Here is a 21670-nt window from a genome sequence, read left to right as displayed (position 1 = left end):
AGCCTAATGAGGAGCTTCATCAGCGCCAACCTGGAGAGGAAAGCCACATTTGGAGTTGTGTGTCGCCGGTCAGACACTTTTCTTTTCTAATGCTGCCGCCGTGCAGCACACGGCGCCTTTACACACAGAGTTCAGCACCACAGTGACATGGACAGCAGCCGTGACAAATTGTTTATGGTTGACAAGGTGATCGGCACCATGGACAGTTATACAGACAGATTTTTGCAGTCTTAATTACTGTGCGGGTATTTTTTTAATCATTATTATCAATGCAGGGAGTTGCGAGTGCAGCGCAGAGCTTTTTTTTTCTCAGCCCCCCCCTGCTGAGAATATGTTCCCGCGGCGATGTCTCACACTGGCTGCCCTGTACGTCGTCAGGTGGCAAATGCCATACTGGGGATGGATGATAGGCTAACATCTAATTTTCTTGTTGAATGACATGCGATCTACCTGCACTACCTTTGCGATCGACCAGTCGATCGCGATCGACGTATTGGGCACCCCTGCTCTAACATATCTGATATGTTTTCCTGGTAGTTATGGCAACAAGCAGCTAGCTAGCAACAGCTAGCAGGAAACACACCTTTACTCTGAATAAATGACAGATTTCTCTGGTTTGACCATGAGTCAACATATTTAACATACATAACATATATAACAGGTCTTGTGGTTTTTAGACACTATAATGTGGAAATGTTACATCTTAAAGGTTTAAAACGATTAAAAGAAATCTTCGTCACAGTCGGTTCCTTCTTTTCCTTCCTCTGACTGATGGATTTCCTTCTTTTACATGATCATTTTCAGCGTTTCTTTTTTATTTTGCTGAATGCAGTTTATTTTTTCCTTTTTCATTCTGTTTTCTTCCTTGAAGATCTGTTGTGTAACTCTGCATCTGTTTGATTTTTAGGATCTGCGTTTAAGCTGTTATTTATGTCTCTGAGAGAAAACACTCTGCTCTTTATTCCACAAACATCACATGACACCTCAGCAGCACTGAGGCACCATGGGTAGCCTGGAGGGTCAAAGATTGATATGATCAGGGGGTCATGTGACCACAGAGTTCACAAAGTAAGAAATGGAACACAGACATCAGGATTAAAAACAGGATCAGAGTCCAGTCTTCAAGATCAAGTAGATCCAAGTGGAGTCCATTAGATCCCCTTAAACATGAGGTGATCAAACTGGATCATTTAGATTTCAGACGCTCCCAGAAAACCCATTTACAGTCCAGAAGATTCCAGTAGATCTCTCTGGAGTCCAGTTGATTCCAAGATACTTATTTAGATCCCAGCGGATCCCAGTACATCACGTAATGGACAAGTAGATCCCAGTAGGTCTCTTTAGGCCCCAGTTTATATCAATACTTCTGTTAAAAGAAGTAGAACCTGGTAGATTTCTTAAGAGTACAAGGATCCCAATGTATCTCCATATGAACAAGGAAATTCCAATAGATCTCTGAAGAGCACAGTGGATCCAAATATGTCTCTTACTGGACACATAGATCCACCCCAATACAACTCTTGATGGACAGGTTGATCCCAGTAAACCAAGGTAGATCTCTCTAGATCACTGAATATATTTCGAGTTTCTATATAATCAAGTACAGTAGATCATCAATAGATCTCAGTTAGTGTCATTATATTTCAGTTGATCGTATCACTTTAGGATCCTCTGGATGTATTTAGCTCCCAGTTGATCACACTTTCATTTCATTTTTTAAAACCATCAGAATGGGTTTCACTTGATTTCCCTTAAATCCAGTTGGTCTCCGTACACTTATTTAAATATAAACAGATTACTTTAGACATTAGCAGATCCCAATAGATCTCAATAGAGTTCAGCAGGTCCTACTAAACTGCTTTAAAATTCAGTAGAATTGGATATGATCCAGTAGATTTCAGGAGAGTCCAGTATGATTTAGTTTTGAAGATCACAACCTGGATTTAGTGGATCTGTTTGGTTTTCATGACACTGCTGATCTCTGACATTACAGAACTCCTGGAGGATTCAGTTAAAATTCAGTTGTATAAATAGATTTCTAGATCTGCCAGTAGATTTCCTGACCTGTGTCTTAGTGGATCCCAGCAGACTTCAGCCAATCAGTGAAGAGCCCTGATATGACTGCTCAGTCCCATTCAGTAGATCTCCATGGAGACTAGTTGATCCAGTAGATCCTTCAGTGAGGTGGATTTATCCAGCTGTTTCTTGTTGACTGAACCATGAGAGTTTAACAGCCAGTCAGCTGATGAATTAACAGATAGGTCCCGCCCACTGACACATGAAGGGCAGGGCCTATTTTCCTGCAGCAGCCACAGTGTGACTCTTTTTAAAGTTTTACTCCATGTGTTTCGTGTGTCCTCCCCCTTTTTAACCAGAAGGTGAAGGTGTTTCAGGAGTGGGCGGGGACAAATGACCCCCCCCCTTCCTGTGTGTGATCTGAGATCTTTAATCCAACAGGAGGCAGATCAGATTATGTAATCTGCAGCTTTAAGGAGGAATCACAGTGCAGCACAGAGAGGACGGAGCTGCTGCAGCTACAGCAACTCACTGACCTTCAGTCAGGTACGGCAGCACAGGAGGGACAAAAACCTGAGAATAACAGCCGACCCTGATGGAGGCTGAACACAAACCACAGCAGACAGTCTGCTCACAGCAGGAGGAGGATGATCTTCAGTCAGAGCTGCAGCTCCACCAATAACCATCAGTTACCTGTTGGAAAGGATCCAGTCACAGCAGTCAACCTCTTCACTGTCCAACAGATTGATCAGCTGATATCTTTAGATTACAAACAGATCTCCAGACTGTTCTGTTCTTTAAAGGTTGGAAAATGTCATTGGGTGTCTTTATAGTCTGGTGGACCCTGGTAGATCCCAGTAGATCCCAGTAGATCCCAGTAGATCCCAGTAGATCCCTTCAGGATCCAGTAGAACTCAGAAGTGCCTTCAGTCATGTGTAGCAACATATTTATAAATGGAAGAGAGATTCTCCAAAATAACTAAACTCAATTCTCAGGAATTATTGTCAATGACAGATTGTTGTTTTGTTTTGAGTGGTGATTTTTTAACAATAAAGTTTTATTTATTTAGTATCTGATATTAAATATGCCTTTTAGGATTGTGGGTAATGGTTTATGACAGATTACTTGAGTGTGAAGTGTGAACACCTACTGAGTACATTTACAGATTTATTATTCTTAAATTGCACCTGTGCACAAAATAACAATTATTAATAATAACAATTAATAAATCTACAGCTGACATCAAACATGATATCAGCTTAAACAAGTTTCTTTTATACTGAGGTAATCCAAAAGTAACAGAAAGTAATTAAGTTACTTGCTTGTAACTGATCTATGTTTTAAGTGACGCTGCTGCTAAACAGGAAGTGCTCTCTCTCTCTCTCTCTCTCTCTCTCTCTGTTCATGTTTTATTTCACTGTTTTGTGATTTTTTTAAGCTTTGAGCAAATATAAAAACAAAAACACCAGAACAGAAAAATACAATTAACACACACACACACACACACACACACACACACACACACACACACACACACACACACACACACAGGCTGCTGTAGGTGATGAATAATTTAAAGGTGCAGGAGAAAGTGCTTTGTCACCACAGAAACAGCCTCGTCGTCCTCCTGCAGGGAGCAGAGGACGGACACTGTGAGGACGTCCTCATCATGTCTCAACATGCAGTTTTAACAGGAAATAATCTACAGGGTCTCAGTTGAGTCTGAACATGTGATTGGATGTTCCAAAATGGGTGTGGCTTCACACTGGTGTCATAGATGTGATCACACAGCATCCAGATGAGCGTGAAGAGTCTCAGTTAGATTCAGAAAGAAACACGGTTTGTTGAGCTGCTGATGGAAGAAGCTCAGCAGGGAGACGTCTCACGTCCTTCTCACCTCTGTGGAGACGTGGACATGTGCAGGAGGTTCAGGCTGCACTGATCAGGTACAGACACCAAGTGTGAAGATGTTCTCTTGAGGTGTTCTCCATGTATCTCATTCATGACTGAGCAGAGAACTCAAAAATCTAATGCCTCAAACAGCAGCTGTCACCGACACAGACGAATAAAAACTACAGCTCCCATGATGACTGCAGTACAGAATTCATCACAACTGAGTTACTAAACTGACCCACACTTTTTACTGAAGTCATTTTATTTGTTTGTTTACCTTTGATGTCAGCTGTGAAAGCATGTGCAGTGTTCAGTCAGTGAACTACAGACACACGTCTGTCCTGCTCTTATTACACACGACCTGTTGACTGGAGCTGTTTTGCTCAAAGGCACTGCAGCACTGAGAGAGAGAGAGAGAGAGAGAAAGAGATAGAGAGGGAGAGAGAGAGAGTCAGGTCATGTGACCGCCAGCAACCAACAGAATGAATGGACTGTAAATAGGAGCCAATGAGGAGCAGGGGGCGGGTATAAAAGGCTGAGAACCGCTTTAATCCGCAGCAGCAGCAGCAGGACTGAGCAGAGCAGAACAGAACAGACTCCATCACTACACTTCCCAGCAGCACTCTGAACTGACTGACAGGTGAGAAGAGCACCTTTAATCCTCCTGCCCAATCAGAACACAGATCAACACCTCATCAATACAGCAGCTGATTATCAGGTTATTAACAGAGGACAGGAGCTGATCAGAGTCATCAGAGGAGGGAGGGAGAACAAAGAGCAGGCTACACACACACACACACACACACACACACACACACACACACACACACACAGGCTGTTTACTAGCTGTTTGCATGTTTGCATGTTGCAGAGCTGCAGAGAGTCTGTCTGTCTGTCCGCCGCCTGTCTCTCTTTGTGTGTGTCTGTCTGCATCTGAACGACCTTGCAGTCCGTCCTGTCTGTCTGTCTGTCTGTCTGCAGGTGTTGCGCAGTCACCGCGGACAGAGCGACAGACACCTGAATCATCTTTAATCTTTCGTTCTGAACCTTTAAACACGAACATCACGGATCTGCAGATTTGAACAAAAGGCTCCTTAAATAATAATTCCACCTTAAATCCCGTCAGGCGGACAGAGTGCTTTAATCTGCAGGACACACAGACGTGCTGCGTTCACGGTCAAATGAAGCCCATCTGATCTTTTCATCAGTAAATCTGAAGCTTCGAGCTTTTTATTATCGACTTTCTCTGCAGCATCATTAGTGTGGAGTCAAACTGCGCATGCTCAGTGTGAATATGTTGATGTATGATGTCGGGATGAGACCGGATCGTTCCGTTATTCCGCCGCTGCAGCATCACTCTGCTCATGTCTGATCACACAGCTCATATAGATCCGGAAGAAAGCCGGTTTATGTGTCTGTCTGAGCAAGAAGACCCGGTTCAGACCCGGTTCAGACCCGGTTCAGACCCAGCTCAGTGTGCTGAAGGTGACCGGGGCGTCGCTCGGTGCAGCAGCCGGGCTGTGAGGGGTTAACCCCGGCCTGCTGCTGCTGCGTCACCCCCCCCCCTCCCCAATCATAATCAGCCTACAGTGTCCCGGTTTAGACCTGCTGATCCCTGCAGGGCTCTTGATCTGATCCGAGCCGAGCCGAGCCGATCAGAACCGATCAGAACCGATCACAACCGCGGTGTCGTCAGGTTGATTTGATGTTTATCAGCTCTAAAGCCGCCCAATGATTCCAAAAATATTTTGAATAACAAAAATAAAGACTTCAGACAACAGGAACTGTGATGAACTTCATCTCAAACTACAACAACAAAAACAACTCAGCTCATAAATACAGGATTTTGTTCTCTGCCTTAAAAATAGACTAAATAAAAATAACGGGTTTTTATTTAAGTTGACAAACGGTAACAGTTTCTTACAGCGTATGAAGAGTCAGAAGAAATAAAGATGATTTCAAAAAATAATACTGATGTTGTGAAGCTGCAACTGATACTGGATGATTAAAGAGGCAAAAAATAATCATCAGATTGATATATTGGCCGATTTTCTTTCTACAGAATATAATGTGCAGAGTATAGAATATATTCATAAACACAAAGTTCTGCAACGATCTGTCAGATATGATTACTACAAAGATCTGTGAAGAAGTCTGAATATTTTACAGTGTAACAATAAACTTTATTGTCCAAACTGACCTGAGAACTGAAACTGTCACCAATATTTGTAAAAATTATAAATAAAAAACACAAATAGAACAAAACACGTTCATATTAAACCTGAGTCAAGAGAAAATATTCTGTTTCAGAAACTTTCATATTGGTGAGTATTTTACAACAAACATGTTGACAGAACATGAACGCAACACGTCACTGAAACATGTTTAATAAATACAGCATATTAAATATAAACTGTGAAATATGTTGTGATGAGACACACGATCATCAGGTCACATGATCTGAGGCAGATTCAGAACTTTTCTACATAATTAATATAAGGTTAACAGGATGATTGTAACTGTAACTTAATACTTTTACTCCTGCAGTTTTAATGTACTTTCACTTTACTTGAGTATTTGACTTATTTTTAAGTGTGATGCATCAATTTTATAAATGAAACTTTATCAGTCACATCCTCAGATGAATGCATCTTTAAAAATAACTGAAATAATATCATGTTTAATAAATTTAATGACAGCAGCAGATGTGAGTACTTTTACTTTCCCTTGTGGTGCATTGCACTGTTAATACTCCTGTACTTTTACTTCCTGTTCTTCCCATCGTTCATCAGTTTCATCAGTCTGACTGTTAAAATTTTCATATTATTTTTTTATGATTTATATTTTTAAACTGCAGGACGAGTTTGATTTCATGATGAACCTGTCAGGACGTCAAACTGTGTCTCATAAAGAAACAGTGACATTAGTTATAAATGTATATTTCATAAATGCAAAGTGAAATTTAGTTTTTATTCATCACATCTTGTTTTGTTAATGGAAATTCAATAAAATAACATAAATACTGATATTCAATATTGTTTCTAACTGCTGCATAACAATATATAAAGTGAATCTGATAGTAGAAAAGGAAAAAGAACAACATTCAAATAAAACACAATTTATTTATACATATTGTTCATGTTTCATATTTTTGTCTCTTAATATTTTGGAGGTCTTATTTCATCAGTCACAAGTCCCAGTTTTTATGAAATGAAAAGTAAAATCATATTAATTATAAGATTATAGAAAAGAAACATTTTCTGTTTCTCTGCTGTTTTTCTTTGTGAATCGATGACTTTTGTCTGTTTGTGGCTCTGAATCAGTTTTCTGGATTTATTGTGGAGTTTTTCTGACAGTTAACCTGCAGGTTGATGATGAAACCAGGTGTGACGTGTCCAATCAGTCCATGTGTTTCCTGTGTTCCAGGTCAGCGGCCGGACATCATCATGCCTTTCGGAAACACCCACAACAAGCTGAAGATGAACTACTCATCAGAGCAGGAGTACCCCGACCTCAGCAAGCACAACAACCACATGGCCAAGGTGCTCACGTCCGAAATGTACGCCAACCTGAGGGACAAGGAGACGCCCAGCGGATTCACCCTGGACGACGTCATCCAGACCGGCGTTGACAACCCAGGTAAGAAACCCCAGACTGGCTAACAAACCCAACACAGACAGCAACCATCCTTCAGACCTCCGACCAGGTGACCATCTCTCCTACGTTACACAAACGTCTCCCTGACCAGGTCCTAAAGTCCACATCCATCCACCAAACAAACCTGATGACAGAAGCCGTCCCACAGTCTGATTCACGTCTCACCTTGGGGACTGAGAGCCACAGCTGGTCAACAAGTCACATCAGTTATGTAAAGAGGAGGAACACCAGTCACTTAGAACATTTTGAACTTGGTTCTAAAGACCACAGGGAACCAGAAGTGTGTGTTCATATTTTTGAGTTTTGTCAGAATCCTCACTGCCGTATTTTGTAGAAGTTGGAGGCAACTGATTGACTTCAGTGGGAGTCTGAATGATGAGGTACAGTAACGTGGGTGGAGGCCAAAATGTGTCGCTTCATGAAAGGAACGACCTTCTGTGGCCGATTCAGTGAGATGGCTGAAATGTTTATGGAAGGTCAAATCACGATCAAACATCAGAGTTCAAAGGTCATGGGTTAAATTTATACATGAAGATTTTTTGTTTAGCATTAGGATCTGCTGGACGTCCAGGACGTTAATGCTGTGAAACAGGTCGAGAGTTGTAGACAACCTGACCCATGTAGGTACAGAACAGAAACACAACACACCCGGTGACTTTCCCAGACCGGGTCCCCACTCTCCAGCCCCACACCTGAACCAGGTCCTGGTGTTGTTTGTCACCTTCACACAGAGACGTTCTGTTCTGTTAATAAACTCTTTAATTGGATTTACTCTTTAGACCGGGTTAATTTCTGCTCCTTAATTCCCCAAAGGGACGTGACATTTACCTTCCGTCTGATCACCTGATCCTCCTCATCAAATCCCACTGAATGAACTCAGCAGCACGTTCACACACAACCCTCACACACACAGCTACACAAAAGAACAAACCGCAAATCACCAGAGAAGAAAGAGTCTTTCTGATGTCAGTCTCCCCAAAATAAAACATAATTATTTATCAGCACAAAATGGCCACTAGTCCATAATGAGCAGGAAGTGATCGGCCATTTTGTGTCCTTGCAGGTCACCCATTCATCATGACGGTCGGCTGCGTCGCCGGAGACGAGGAGACATACGAGGTGTTCAAAGACCTGCTGGATCCAGTGATTGAAGACCGCCACGGAGGATACAAGCCAACAGACAAACACAAGACGGACCTGAACCCTGAAAACCTGCAGGTAAACAGCAACAAACTGACCTGAAAACCTGCAGGTAAACAACAACAAACTGACCTGAAAACCTGCAGGTAAACAACAACAAACTGACCTGAAAACCTGCAGGTAAACAACAACAAACTGACCTGAAAACCTGCAGGTAAACAACAACAAACTGACCTCCTGGTTCTCTCTGGTGTTTCAGGGCGGTGATGATCTGGATCCAAACTACGTTCTGAGCTCCCGGGTCCGGACTGGACGGAGTATCCGCGGCTTCTGTCTGCCACCACATTGCAGCCGTGGAGAACGTCGTGCCATCGAGAACCTCTCCATTGAAAGTATGACATCACTTCCTGTCAGTATTATTGTGCCCCCTGCCTGTAGAAAAGTGAACTACACAGACGGAAGCTGCTTGAGCTTCAGCTCGTCAGTCAGAAACGTTTGACTGTGTGTTTCTGTGTGATGTTATCTGTCCTGATGAATCACAGTGTGAAACTGTCAGATGATAGAAAACACGCTCAGACTGAATCAAGCGTCCAAAACATTACTCTGCTTCAACTTTTCCGACGCCACTCCAGCAGCCTGAACGCACCACTCATCATTCAAAACGATCTGTCATGTTTTAACTGCAGAACCTTCTTCCGTCTCTGAATGTGACCTGGAAATGTTCCAGCAGGAACTTCACTCTGAACATCTTCAGATGAAGAACATGCACATTTCCTCATCATGTCATTGGCTGTTTCAGTCCCTGCACAAAAAATCTATTAAAAAAACAAATGTAAAAAATTACTGCTAGAGAAACTGTTGAAACAGTCAGAAGAAAACAGTCGCATAATGAGTGAGATGTACATAAACACACAGTCTGAACTGTGTGATGGTGCGTTCAGGGACCCTCTGATGATGCTGAAGGTGTTGAGTCAGTGAGACAGAGGAGGAACACACTCTTCATCAGTCTGCAGTCTTTTATGTGGCTGTGACTGCGGCTGAAAAGGGACGGTCTTTATTTAGATACTTTCCCATCATGCCTCAGTGAGCCTCAGTGAGCGTGTCAGTGAATGCAGCAGCAGATCAAGCTGTTATATAACTTAGAGCTCCGTGTCGTCCTGCTGAGACTCTTAATGAGCCTCCAAAACCTCCGCTTTCATATTCAAATGAGACCAATGTCAGCTGGACTGAACCGGACTGGACTGGACCGGCTCAACAAAGCAGAGAGACGCTGTGGCGCCCCCTGCTGGCTCAGAGCAGCTCAGCATGAAGACAGACTGTTTAATGGAACAACAGAATGTAAAAATAAATCCGCAGCCATGCTAACATGCTAATGTTTAGCAGGTTGAATGTTCCCCTTCTTACCTCAGTGTGTCTGTAGTTCTGCAGGTGTTTGGCCACAAATCAAAGTATTGGACACTTTAACATGTTCACCTGATGAGACGTCACAGGATCAATAAAGTTATTAGAATTCATTATAATTAATAACTCATTATAAAAGGCTACACTGAGTTCAGGCTGGTGTGATGTGAACCCTGAGTTCAGCCTCTCAGGCAGTGAACATGCCCCGCCTCCTTCTCACCTGACAGGCCTGATGTTGGGTTTACAGCTTCCTGTGTCTGTCTGTCTGTCTTCAGGTCTGGACCTCCTGGACGGGGATCTGAAGGGGAAGTACTACGCTCTGAAGAACATGACGGAAGACGAGCAGCAACAGCTGATCGATGACCACTTCCTGTTTGACAAGCCCGTTTCCCCCCTGCTGCTGGCGTCCGGCATGGCCCGTGATTGGCCCGATGGCCGCGGCATCTGGTCAGTACGACGACAACCTCTGACCTGCTGGGAGACAGAGTCTGAATAAGCAATGAGTCATCATAGACTGAGAGACATGAGGTGGACACGAGATGCAAAGTCTGCATGATGAGATAACGAGTAACGAGTGTTTGGTCCGGATCTCATTTAATCCACTCCAGATGTTTGCTGAAACACAGATGTGTCGTAGTTCAGGCTCCTGTATTTAACCCTTCGCTGTCGCCTGCAGGCACAACGACAACAAGACCTTCCTGGTTTGGGTGAACGAGGAGGATCACCTGCGTGTCATCAGCATGCAGAAAGGAGGCAACATGAGGGAGGTGTTCAACCGCTTCTGCACCGGCCTCACCAAGGTGAGCACCTGTCTCCATGACAACACAGTGACATCACTGTGACACACAGCATCCTGTAAGAGTCCCACTGACCCACATCACCTGTCTCTCTCTCTCTCTCTCTCTCTCCCTCGCTGTCTGTCTGTCAGATCGAGGCCCTGTTTAAGGAGCGAGGTCACGAGTTCATGTGGAACGAACACCTGGGCTACGTCCTCACCTGTCCGTCCAACTTGGGGACGGGACTGAGAGCCGGCGTCCATGTCAAACTGCCAAACCTCAGCAAGCACGAGAAGTTTGGAGAAGTCCTGAAGAGGCTGAGGCTGCAGAAGCGAGGAACAGGTGGGTGGACGTGGACACAGACAGACACGTGGACACAGACAGACATGTGGACACAGAGACAGACTACAGTTTGAGTCAGCTCAGTAAACCTAGACTTCAGTAGGCATAAAATCTTTCATGTAGCTGATGTCTTGTTGCATTTTTGTCTTGTTATGTCATTGTTCAGTAAATATCTGTGATGTCATCACACTGAAAAGTCTGTGGTGGGCGGGGCTAGCAGGACAAACATAACTGCAGTTATTCAGTGGACTACAAACGCAGGAAGTAAACATGGATGATAGAAAACTTGTTTACAGCAACAAGTGGACTGAATGGATGCCGTCTTTGACTGGTGTCTTTTTCATCGTAGATCTGTTGGTTCAAACTGTTTCCTTTCAGTTTCAGTGTTTCCAACATCATCATCATCATCATCATCATCATCATCATCATCATCGTTATTTAAATAGTGACAGATTACATGTCAGAGGAGGGTGGACAGAATACCAGGAACAGTCCCTGATTCTAACCCTAACAGTGTCACTGATGAAGCTCCAACTAAAGGTGTACCTGTCCCTGTCTAACAGGTGGTGTGGACACAGCAGCAGTGGGCGGAGTCTTTGACATCTCAAACGCAGACCGTCTGGGCTTCTCTGAGGTGGAGCTGGTCCAGATGGTGGTGGACGGAGTCAACCTGCTGGTGGACATGGAGAAACGTCTGGAGGGTGGAGAGGGCATTGATGACCTGATGCCCGAACAGAAGTGAACTGTGTCACTGTAACTTCAGATACCTCCTCACCCCTCACTACCCCCCCACCCCCCACCCCTCACCCCTCACCACCTCCCTCCTCTTCCCCCCTCACTATAACCAATCAGAACCCGTCCTGAAGCTGCGGGACGTTTAGAGCCGCTCAGTTAGACGTCAGTCTTCCAACATGTGAAGGATTTTCTATCTCCTGTCTCCACCTGTTGGACCCATCTAACACCTGAAATGTACGTAATAATAAAGTCTGTGTGGCCCTGACTAAACACTGCTGCTGGTCACCTGTCCTCGTTATTACACACACACACAGACACACACACACACACACAGACACACACACACACATACACAGACACACACACACACACACACACACACAGACACACACACACACACAGACACACACACACATACATATACACACACACACACACACACACACACACACACACACACACACACACACACACACACAAAACAGAGTTCAGATCTAAAATCTTAATAGTCAGAATAATGAGACGGAAAATGACGTAACAAGATGAAACGATGTGACGACAGACGTGAAGACGTCCAGCTGCGAACACGACTGGACGACTGAGAATCTTCAGACAGGATGTGACCATGAAAAAGATGAAAAACTGTGGCTAAGACTTCATTATTTTCATTGTTGATTAAGCTATCAATTATTTTATCGATTTATTAATCCTGATGATCAGAGTCCAAGATGACGTCCTCAAATGTCTCGTTCTGTCCTCAACTCAAAGATCTTCAGTTTACTGTCAGAGACGAGGAAAGAAACCAGAAAATATTCACATTTAAGAAACTGAAATCAGAGAATTTTGATATTTTTTTTTTAACTTAAAAAAATAATTCAAAGCGATTAATCGATTAATTCAGTAATGGATTCATTATTGATTATTCATTGCAACTCTAAGAAGTTTAAATAGTTATTTTTTTCCTGCTGATACACAAAATATTTGACAGTAACAGATGAGATATCAGTGAAACACTTTTTATTTGTTGCATTAAATGTGAAGTTTGGTCCTTCAGGTTCTCCATAGAGAACATTTTGTTTACAGTTCGATGTTCCCTCTGACATCATCACACAGAGCCTCACTGACCAATCAGATGACTCCACTGATCATCTGTTTGATTGCTGTTGTTACCATGACAACACGACTCCTGCTCAGGTTGATTTAATTGGTCAATTTGTTGACAGTTCAGATGGTAACGGAGTAACGTGTGAAGAATCATGACCCCTCTGAGCTCCTGTAGGGAGAGGTGCTGCGTTCAATGTCTTACATCAGCCCGAGGGTCACTGAACAAACAGCAACAGTCAGCTGACCAACAGCTGAACATCACCTGTCGATCAGCTGATCATCATTTGATGACCACCTGTCAATAACCTGTGGATCAGCTGACGATCAGCACATCAGTGAACCAGCTGAGTCTCTGTCACTCAAAATATTTACATTCTCAACCCTCACACCAACTGTGTCGTCACATGACCCCGCCCACTGTCACATGACCCCATCCACCTGCACAGGCTCTTTCAAAATAAAACAAACGTTCAACGCAGTAGGACAGCTCCTGTGTCGTCCCATGATCCTGTGCAGCAGTCAGACGTGTCTCCATTCATCTAGAGGAGCCACATGGGGCTGCCCCTGCTGGAGGTGAGGGAAACCCCTTACACACAGACAGACGGACAGAGAGAGAGAGGGAGGGAGGGAGGGAGAGAGAGAGAGAGACAGAGAGAGAGAGAGAGAGAGAGAGAGAGAGAGAGAGAGAGAGAGAGAGACAGACAGACAGACAGAGAGAGAGAGAGAGAGAGAGAGAGAGAGAGAGAGACAGACAGACAGACAGAGAGAGAGAGAGAGAGAGAGAGACAGACAGACAGACAGACAGACAGAGAGAGAGAGAGAGAGAGAGAGAGAGAGACAGACAGACAGAGAGACAGACAGACAGACAGAGAGAGAGAGAGAGAGAGAGAGACAGAGAGAGAGAGAGAGAGAGAGAGAGACAGACAGACAGACAGACAGACAGACAGACAGAGAGAGAGAGAGAGAGAGAGAGAGACAGACAGACAGACAGAGAGAGAGAGAGAGAGACAGACAGACAGACAGAGAGAGAGAGAGGAGGAGAGAGAAGGAGAGAGAGAGAGAGAGAGAGACAGACAGACACACAGACAGACAGACAGAGAGAGAGAGAGAGAGAGAGAGAGAGAGACAGACATACAGACAGAGAGAGAGAGAGAGAGAGACAGACAGACAGACAGAGAGAGAGAGAGGAGGAGAGAGAAGGAGAGAGAGAGAGAGAGAGAGACAGACAGACACACAGACAGACAGAGAGAGAGAGAGAGAGAGAGAGAGAGAGACAGACATACAGACAGAGAGAGAGAGAGAGAGAGAGAGAGACAGACAGACAGAGAGAGAGACAGACAGACAGACAGAGAGAGAGAGAGGAGGAGAGAGGAGAGAGAGAGAGAGACAGACAGACAGACACACAGACAGACAGAGAGAGAGAGAGAGAGAGAGAGAGAGAGAGAGAGAGAGAGAGACAGACATACAGACAGAGAGAGAGAGAGGGAGAGAGAGAGAGAGAGAGAGACAGACATACAGACAGACAGAGAGAGAGAGGGAGAGAGAGAGAGAGAGAGAGAGACAGCAGGGCTTTAATGAGAGACAAGACAGTGACATCATCCAAAATGCCATGACATCCTGCTGATCTCTGTCTCTACTTGTTTACACCTGTCTCTGTCTCTTTGTCTAACCCTGTCTGTCTCTCCACCTGTCTGTCTATAGCTTCAGTTTATCTGTGATCTTGGGTGTGAGGTTCTTGTCTCTCTCCCTGTCCGTCTCTCTGACCCATGCATCTGTCTCTCTGCACCTTGAGCTCTTCTGTAATCTTGGACGCAATGTTCTTTGTCTGTCTCTCCACCTGTCTGTCTCTCTCTGACCCTTCTCTCTGTCTGTCTTTCTCTGACCCATCTGTCTGTCTGTCTTTGACTTTTCTTGCTGTCTGTCTCTCTCTTACTCTTCTTCCAGTCTGTCTCTCTGACCCGTCTGTCTCTCTTTCTACAGCTTGTGCCCATTGGCAATCTTGGATGCAATGTTCTTGTCTGTCTCTCCGACAAGTCTGTCTCTCTCTGACCCGTCTGACTGTCTTCCTCTGACCAGTCTGTCTGTCTCGGACCCGTCTGTCCGTCTCTCTACAGCTTGAGCTCGTCTGCGATTTTGGACGCGATGTTCTTGAAGGCAATGGACGTCCCTGAGATCCGCTTGAAGCGGACTCCGTTGAGCGAGAGGCGGGGCAGTTTGCACACCTCCATCTCCCATTGCACGAGGGTGTGGGCGTGTCCGTCTCCGTGGACGCAGAGCAGCAGGAAGCGCTCACGCTGCTCGTAGTCACAGTTGTTGGCGTCCAGGACTTTTCTGATCTCCTTCATCATGTCCTGAGGGTCCATGGAGGACGTGGTCTTCATGCTCCAGGTGAACCTCAGGGAACGAGGTTTTGACTCTTTCAGCTGAGGAGCGGCAGGAGAACCGGGCTCCTCCTCCTTCTGATCACATGACACAGTACGACTGCAGAGAGGGGGAGGGACAGGAGGACATTAATCATCAAATGTTTTCTTGATCTTCAGTCCAACGTTCCACCCGGTTCACCGTGGAACCACACTGCCCCCTGCTGACCGCACTGAACAGAACATATAAAACCTCTGAACAGGTGGTGCTGTTAAAAATATGAATTATGTTTTCAGATTCCTGTAGAGCTACAATGATCAATCACCAACTATTCTGATAATCGATTCATCGTTTTGAGTTTTTATTGGACGTGTTACAGTTAAAAGTTTAACATCATGACAGGAAAAAAGAAAAAAGAAGGTAAACTGAACAGAGTTTGAATTTATTTGTTGTGTTGTTTGAAAAAAAAGATAAAGTTTGTCCAAATACTTTGATGTATTGAGGAGTTTTAACAAAATTTAAGTACACATTTATTGATCTGTATTTGTCCATCAGAGACAAAGAGGAGAGAAGGTCACTTTTCTAAGAACCTCCGATTTTCTTCATATAATTTCTGGACCTGGTTCAAGAAGGATTTTTAGTATAGAGGAGAAGATGCTGAATATTTTGGTCCACAGACTTTCTATGTTGAGGAAAATATAAAAACATGGGTTAAAAATGGCTTCTTGGAACTGACATTTGTCACAGAGGGAATATTTTATTGAGTTCAGATTTTAAACACTATGATCTTTGTAGCATCTTAAACTGTATCAGGCCATTTCTGACATTTATTAAATAAGTATTAATGTTTTTAGTCATTTCTGTAAGAAAAAAAGTCCAAATTCTCTGATTTGAGTTTCTTAAATGTGAACATTTTCTGTTTTTTTTTACTCTTCTCTGACAGTAAACTGAATATCTTTGAGTTGTGGACAAAACAAAACATGTTAGGATCAATGAGCACAATTTTTACCATTTTTTGACATTTCTCTCACCAAACAAGTTTGAAATCAATGGAGAAAATGATTGTCAAATTGACTGATAACTGTTGTCCTGAAATATTCTCATTAACCGTCTGTACATCCTGGGCTCATGTTTTGTGTCTTTCAGTTTTTCGCTGTACGCTCATACGTACAGAACCGCGTCGTCAGTCACCACCTTCATTTACTCCTTTTCTGGACCACTGACTTCCATTAACAACACACTTTTTGACCTCCTTGCCAACAGACCATTAAAACAAAATTTTTACTTTTTTTGAACTTTCTTTAAACTGTAATTTATTTTGTTTTTCATTAGGTGGCGCTACTTTCTCACCTCGCTGTCAGTTTCTGACTTTTCTCTGTCAGAGAACTGTGCTGCTGCTGAACACCTGAACACATCATTTCAACTAAAAATGCTCTCTGTGTTCTCAGTGATGGTAAAATCTGGTGTGTGTGTGTGTGTGTGTGTTCTGACAAATAAATGTGTGTATGTGATCAAAGCTCCGCCCCCCTGCTCCTCCCTCACAGTGACATCATGTAAACAAGCTGCAATTTAAAAGGTTAAAATTCTCAAAATGAAGATAATTACGGTTTTTATGATCAAAACTAAAGCTGAAAAATTAAAATGATAAAAGAAGTTTTTGGTAACAATATGTTAATATCATATTTATATTCATATTGATCATAAAGGCCCAAAATGTGAGGATGCACTGAAGCTGAAGAGATCATGTGATCAGACGTATCATCATCAGGTCCTGACAGAAACTTTATCATCTTTGTTAGAAACGTCTTGACTCTTGTGGTGTCCCACAGGTCCACACTGTCCTCTTTATATCTGCGCCCTCTGGGGTTGATCACACAGATTTGATATCACGTTATTGATCTGTCCCTCCAGGATTTCACAGCTTTTTGGGGGATTTTTGTGGCCTGAAATCTCGAATTTCACCGCAGACTTTGCTTCTCTTTTTTAAATAACTCATCAAATAACTCATCACATCAAAGGAAACTTGTTTTGGTGAGAATAAAACCACGTCCTGTTTTTTTTAGTAAACTCAACAAACAGGTTACAGGGTTATTAGATTATTGATTATTAGAAAAAAATCTAATGAATGTAAATGAAGACGATCACCTGAGTGAATGAAACGTACACATGAGGACCTGACAGGAAGCTCCAGTGATGAAAACAAGGGGACAAGGAAGGAAACAAGGGAATGAAGATGAAAACAAGGGGACAAAGGAACAAGGGAGGAAACAAGGGAACAAGGACGGAAACAAGGAGAAAAGGGAGGAAATGACGGAATGAGGATGCAAATAAGGAAACAAGGGAAGGAAACAGGAGAATAAGGAAGGACACAGGGAAGGAAACAAGAAAACAAAGGAACAAGGAAGGAAAGTTCCAGGCAACAGCAGACAGGTGTTCTGGTGGAGTTCAAACCAGATACACCTGTGGCTCTACTCCACCTCCCATGATCCTTTGCACTGGCGTACCTGCGTGTCAATCTGGAGGTGAGTCTGGAGAACAGGTTGGTAGATCCTCTGGCTCGTGATTGGGTGAGAGGCGTGGCGTCATGTGACAGGCTGGGCGAGGCGGGGGGGCCGTTGTAAGTGGCAGTGCGTCTCTCTCGGAGCTGACCGCCGTGGAAGGTGCTGCGACTCGCCGTCCCCCGAGGGAACCGCAGCCGGTCGGGCGGAGTGGCTCCGCTGCTCACGCTGTGGCTGGAGGCTCCACCCACTGACCTCTGAGGGGAGGTGGTGGCTGAACTGAGGGGAGGAAGGGCGGGGCAGAGAGGGGACAGGGTTATATGTGACATCAGGTGGTCACCTGGTGGACAGGTAAACTGTACATACTTGTTGTCTTTGCCATTGTGGATGACGTCGTGGCGTTCTGTAGAGTTCCTGTCACTGCAGATGTACGTGTTCCTCCTTGACATGCTGGACGACCCGCTCTGATGGATGACATCAGCAGGTCACATGACTCATTAGTTAACAGCAGGTATACGCCCCCTCAGTGACCCTCGAGTGGACTAAACAGGTTTCAGTTCCTATTGTTTTATCTGTGTCACCGTCCACGAGTCTCTAAATCACCACAGACCACAAAACTAACCGAGTCAAACTGAGTCAAAATGAGTCAAACTGAGTCAAAACGAGTCAAACTGAGTCAAAGTGAGTTGAACGAGTCAAAGTGAGTTGAACGAGTCAAACTGAGTCAAAACGAGTCAAAGTGAGTCAAAACGAGTCAAACTGAGTCAAAGTGAGTTGAACGAGTCAAACTGAGTCAAAGTGAGTTAAAGTGAGTCAAACTGAGTCAAACTGAGTCAAAGTGAGTTGAACGAGTCAAACTGAGTCAAAACGAGTCAAACTGAGTCAAAACGAGTCAAACTGAGTCAAAGTGAGTTGAACGAGTCAAACTGAGTCAAAGTGAGTTAAAGTGAGTCAAACTGAGTCAAACTGGGTCAAACTGGGTCAAAGCGAGCCAAATTCATATCAAGCGAAAACCGAGTCAAACTGAGCCAAGCCAGTACATGCGTGTGGAAAACGGGCTTTCTCCACCTGTGCGACATGTGAACTCACAGTGGGCGCCGTCTTCCTCCTCTCAGGGATGTCGGCCATATTGGGGTTGTTGGCGTTCCCCACCAGAGGACTTCCTCCCTCCACAGGACTGGACTTTCTGCTCGGACCTCCACCCTCCTGCTTCACCTCCCCCTCAGCCACTGCTGCTGTCTGACTCCTCCTGGTGTGAGGAGCAGAAGAGGAGGAGGAGGAGGAGGAAGAGGAGGAGACCGGACAAGCTGCAGGAGGAGGAGAGGAGGAGGAGTTAGTCTGCAGGGTGTGTGACATGTAGTCTGATTACATGCTGCTCCTTGTGAGTACCTTGTTCACTGTGCCTCCTCTGTTTGGAGGAGGAGGAAGAGGAGCGCTGCTGGAGGAGGTGAGCTGGAGCCGGATGAGCTTTGAGCACAGAAGAGTCGCCCACCTCCACCTGAACAACAAACACAATACCGTTACCATCACCTGTGTGGCTCACGCCTGTTGTTACTATGGTAACCGACTCTGACCTCAGCAGTCCTGCGTCCCAGCAGCAGGTAGGTGGCTGTGATATCATCATACTTCATCTTGGTGAGCGAATCAGTGATCTCCTCTCTGGAGTAACCCATCCCCACCAACAGCTCTGAAACACACACAGGTGCAGGTGTGACATCCTTGCTCCTGATTGGCTGCTGACCAGAGATGAATGGTATCGACAGATAAAAGCTTTAAAATCAAATATCATACAGGATCGAAACGCTGATATCTCAGCTAGAAAGAATCTGCCAATCAGATTCCTTCAACACTTCAAATTAGGAAAATATCAGGAAGGACATAATTACTGATCGTTTGTCAAATATTCCATGACACTGTGAGACAGCTTCACTCATCCAATCATTATTGATTAATTATTGATTTGTAAACTCCACCTGCAGGTAATTCTCTACTCATGTTCTACAATAATGTTTCTGAGTTTAAAGATCAGCACATATTGATAATTGTGCCCTGAATATTTACCATGTCCCCCTGAACCTGTGTACTTGTACTCATGCTGCGTACTTGTACAGTAAATGCAGGTTAAAGTATTGCAGTTGCGTACCGATCCTCTTCTGGTCTGTGATGTCTAGCTCTGGCTCGACGAAGGGTTTCAGAGGCTCTTCATCGGGGCCACCGCCGATCCACCGATCCTTCATGATTTGCTGAAGAGGAAACATTCAGAGGAATCAATGAACTGATCAATAAACGCCTTACAGATAAACTGTGTTCAGTCTGTCTACAGTTTTTAAGTGACTCTCAGACAAGAGAACCACAGCTGCTAACGAGGCTCCTCAGTTTAATGACTCATCCACCCACATGAACCAAACCACGCCCACATGTCGTTGACATGTTCTGACCTCCAGAGTTCCACGTTTCCCCGGGTTCAGCACCAGAAATCGTTTCAGCAGGTTCTCACAGTCCGTCGACATGTAGAACGGAATACGATATTTACCACGCAGCACTCGCTCTCTCAGCTCCTGCAGACAGACAGACAGACAGACAGACAGACAGACAGACAGACAGACAGAATTCTTTAACACCTCTTCAAGATCAGACATGGACTTTATGGATATTTCCTCTTTTGCTACACAAGGCTAACATTGACCCTGCTCCCAGCCCTCAGTGGTCCAGTCTCTGTCTCCAGGACGCCTCCTGACTGAGTCCATCTGGACAGTTCTGTGTGTCTGTTACTGACCTTGAGGTTCTGTCCATCAAACGGCAGAGATCCACTGACCAGAGTGTAGAGGATCACACCCAGACTCCACACGTCCACCTCTGGACCGTCGTATTTCTTACCCTGAAACACAACAGTTACTTTCACAGTTTCACTGGTAATTTACACGCCACGTCACGGCTGCACGCGCCAAAGCTGCACCACAGCACTCGGACTCATTCTAGTCAATGCTGATGTTTACACCAGAAGCGCTGTGGTGCGTCTTAGCTGCGTCCCAGAGGCGTCTCGGCGCTCCGCTCCGCAGAGAAAACGCTGCAGAGCTATTTTTGACAGATGGTGCATCAATTGGCACAGAGCAGGTCGAACGGGCAGGAAGTCAGGCACGGAAAAGGCAGAGAGAATCTAGTTGATTTTCAAAATAAAAGACCCTGTGCAGACTGGCGATCATAAAGACAGACAGAAAGTAAACAATTTAACTACACAGCCTGTTTATCCAGAATAATCAGACGGACAAAACGCTGCGCTGCTGAAACGCTTCTGAAACACTGCTGGTGGAAATCGAAGTCGCGTGCCGCCCCTGGTGTAAATTACAGGTTAATCGATTCCTGTCACAATCTTATCAACTGAAAAATCGGATGGAGCACACGGACTAGTGATCAATCTGGCAATATTGTTTCCACTAATCAATCAGTTGTTTGGTCCACAAAATGCCAGAAAATGTTGATCAAAGTCCAAGATGACGTCCTCTTATGTCTTTTGTTTTGTCCACAACTCAAAGACATTCAGTTTACTGTCAGAGAGGAAAGAAACCAGAAAAAAGCGGAAAATCTGAGAATTTGGAGTTATTTTCTTAAGAAATGAGTCAAACTGATATATAAAATATATATATATGTAATATATACATGTGTGTGTGTGTCTGTGCGTGTGCATGCCTGTGTGTGTGTGTGTGTGTGTGTGTGTGCGTGCGTGTGTGTGTGTGCATGCCTGTGTG

The 21670-nt window shown here is 44.4% G+C and overlaps 2 protein-coding genes across 2 annotated transcripts in view; one reads left to right on the top strand and one right to left on the bottom strand.

The window, feature by feature from the left end:
- Positions 1-4440: 4440 nt before the first annotated feature.
- LOC146314931 (creatine kinase B-type-like) lies at positions 4441-12235 on the top strand. Its single transcript, XM_084737214.1, has 8 exons — positions 4441-4550; positions 7337-7549; positions 8631-8785; positions 8967-9099; positions 10384-10555; positions 10785-10908; positions 11037-11226; positions 11790-12235. The coding sequence occupies exons 2-8, from the start codon at positions 7357-7359 to the stop codon at positions 11966-11968; spliced, it is 1146 nt and encodes a 381-aa protein (XP_084593340.1). The 5' UTR covers positions 4441-4550; positions 7337-7356; the 3' UTR covers positions 11969-12235.
- A 2569-nt stretch (positions 12236-14804) lies between these two features.
- LOC146314930 (MAP/microtubule affinity-regulating kinase 3-like) overlaps positions 14805-21670 on the bottom strand; it is a 14252-nt gene continuing 7386 nt past the window's right edge. Inside the window, exons 9-17 of the mRNA XM_084737215.1 lie at positions 20701-20802; positions 20363-20482; positions 20068-20167; positions 19499-19611; positions 19314-19422; positions 19014-19231; positions 18291-18388; positions 17931-18203; positions 14805-15546 (exon numbers count right to left, since the gene is read on the bottom strand). Coding sequence (XP_084593341.1) covers positions 15174-15546; positions 17931-18203; positions 18291-18388; positions 19014-19231; positions 19314-19422; positions 19499-19611; positions 20068-20167; positions 20363-20482; positions 20701-20802 — 1506 coding nt within the window. The 3' untranslated portion in view covers positions 14805-15173. The remainder of the gene's footprint in view (positions 15547-17930; positions 18204-18290; positions 18389-19013; positions 19232-19313; positions 19423-19498; positions 19612-20067; positions 20168-20362; positions 20483-20700; positions 20803-21670) is intronic.

The sequence above is a fragment of the Lutjanus erythropterus genome, chromosome 15, assembly GCF_056507025.1.
Source record: "Lutjanus erythropterus isolate fLutEry1 chromosome 15, fLutEry1.hap2, whole genome shotgun sequence".
Lineage (NCBI taxonomy): Eukaryota > Metazoa > Chordata > Actinopteri > Lutjaniformes > Lutjanidae > Lutjanus > Lutjanus erythropterus.
Note: the sequence above shows the minus strand (reverse complement) of the source record. Positions and strands in the feature narration are given on the sequence as shown.

Excerpts from the sequence above, each read along its gene's own strand:
- LOC146314931 (XM_084737214.1), top strand. The coding sequence starts at position 7,357 with ATGCCTTTCGGAAACACCCACAACAAGCTGAAGATGAACTACTCATCA. Across the intron at positions 8,786-8,966 it reads TGAACCCTGAAAACCTGCAG|GGCGGTGATGATCTGGATCC; the intron begins GTAAACAGCAAC and ends CTGGTGTTTCAG. Across the intron at positions 11,227-11,789 it reads GCTGCAGAAGCGAGGAACAG|GTGGTGTGGACACAGCAGCA; the intron begins GTGGGTGGACGT and ends CCTGTCTAACAG.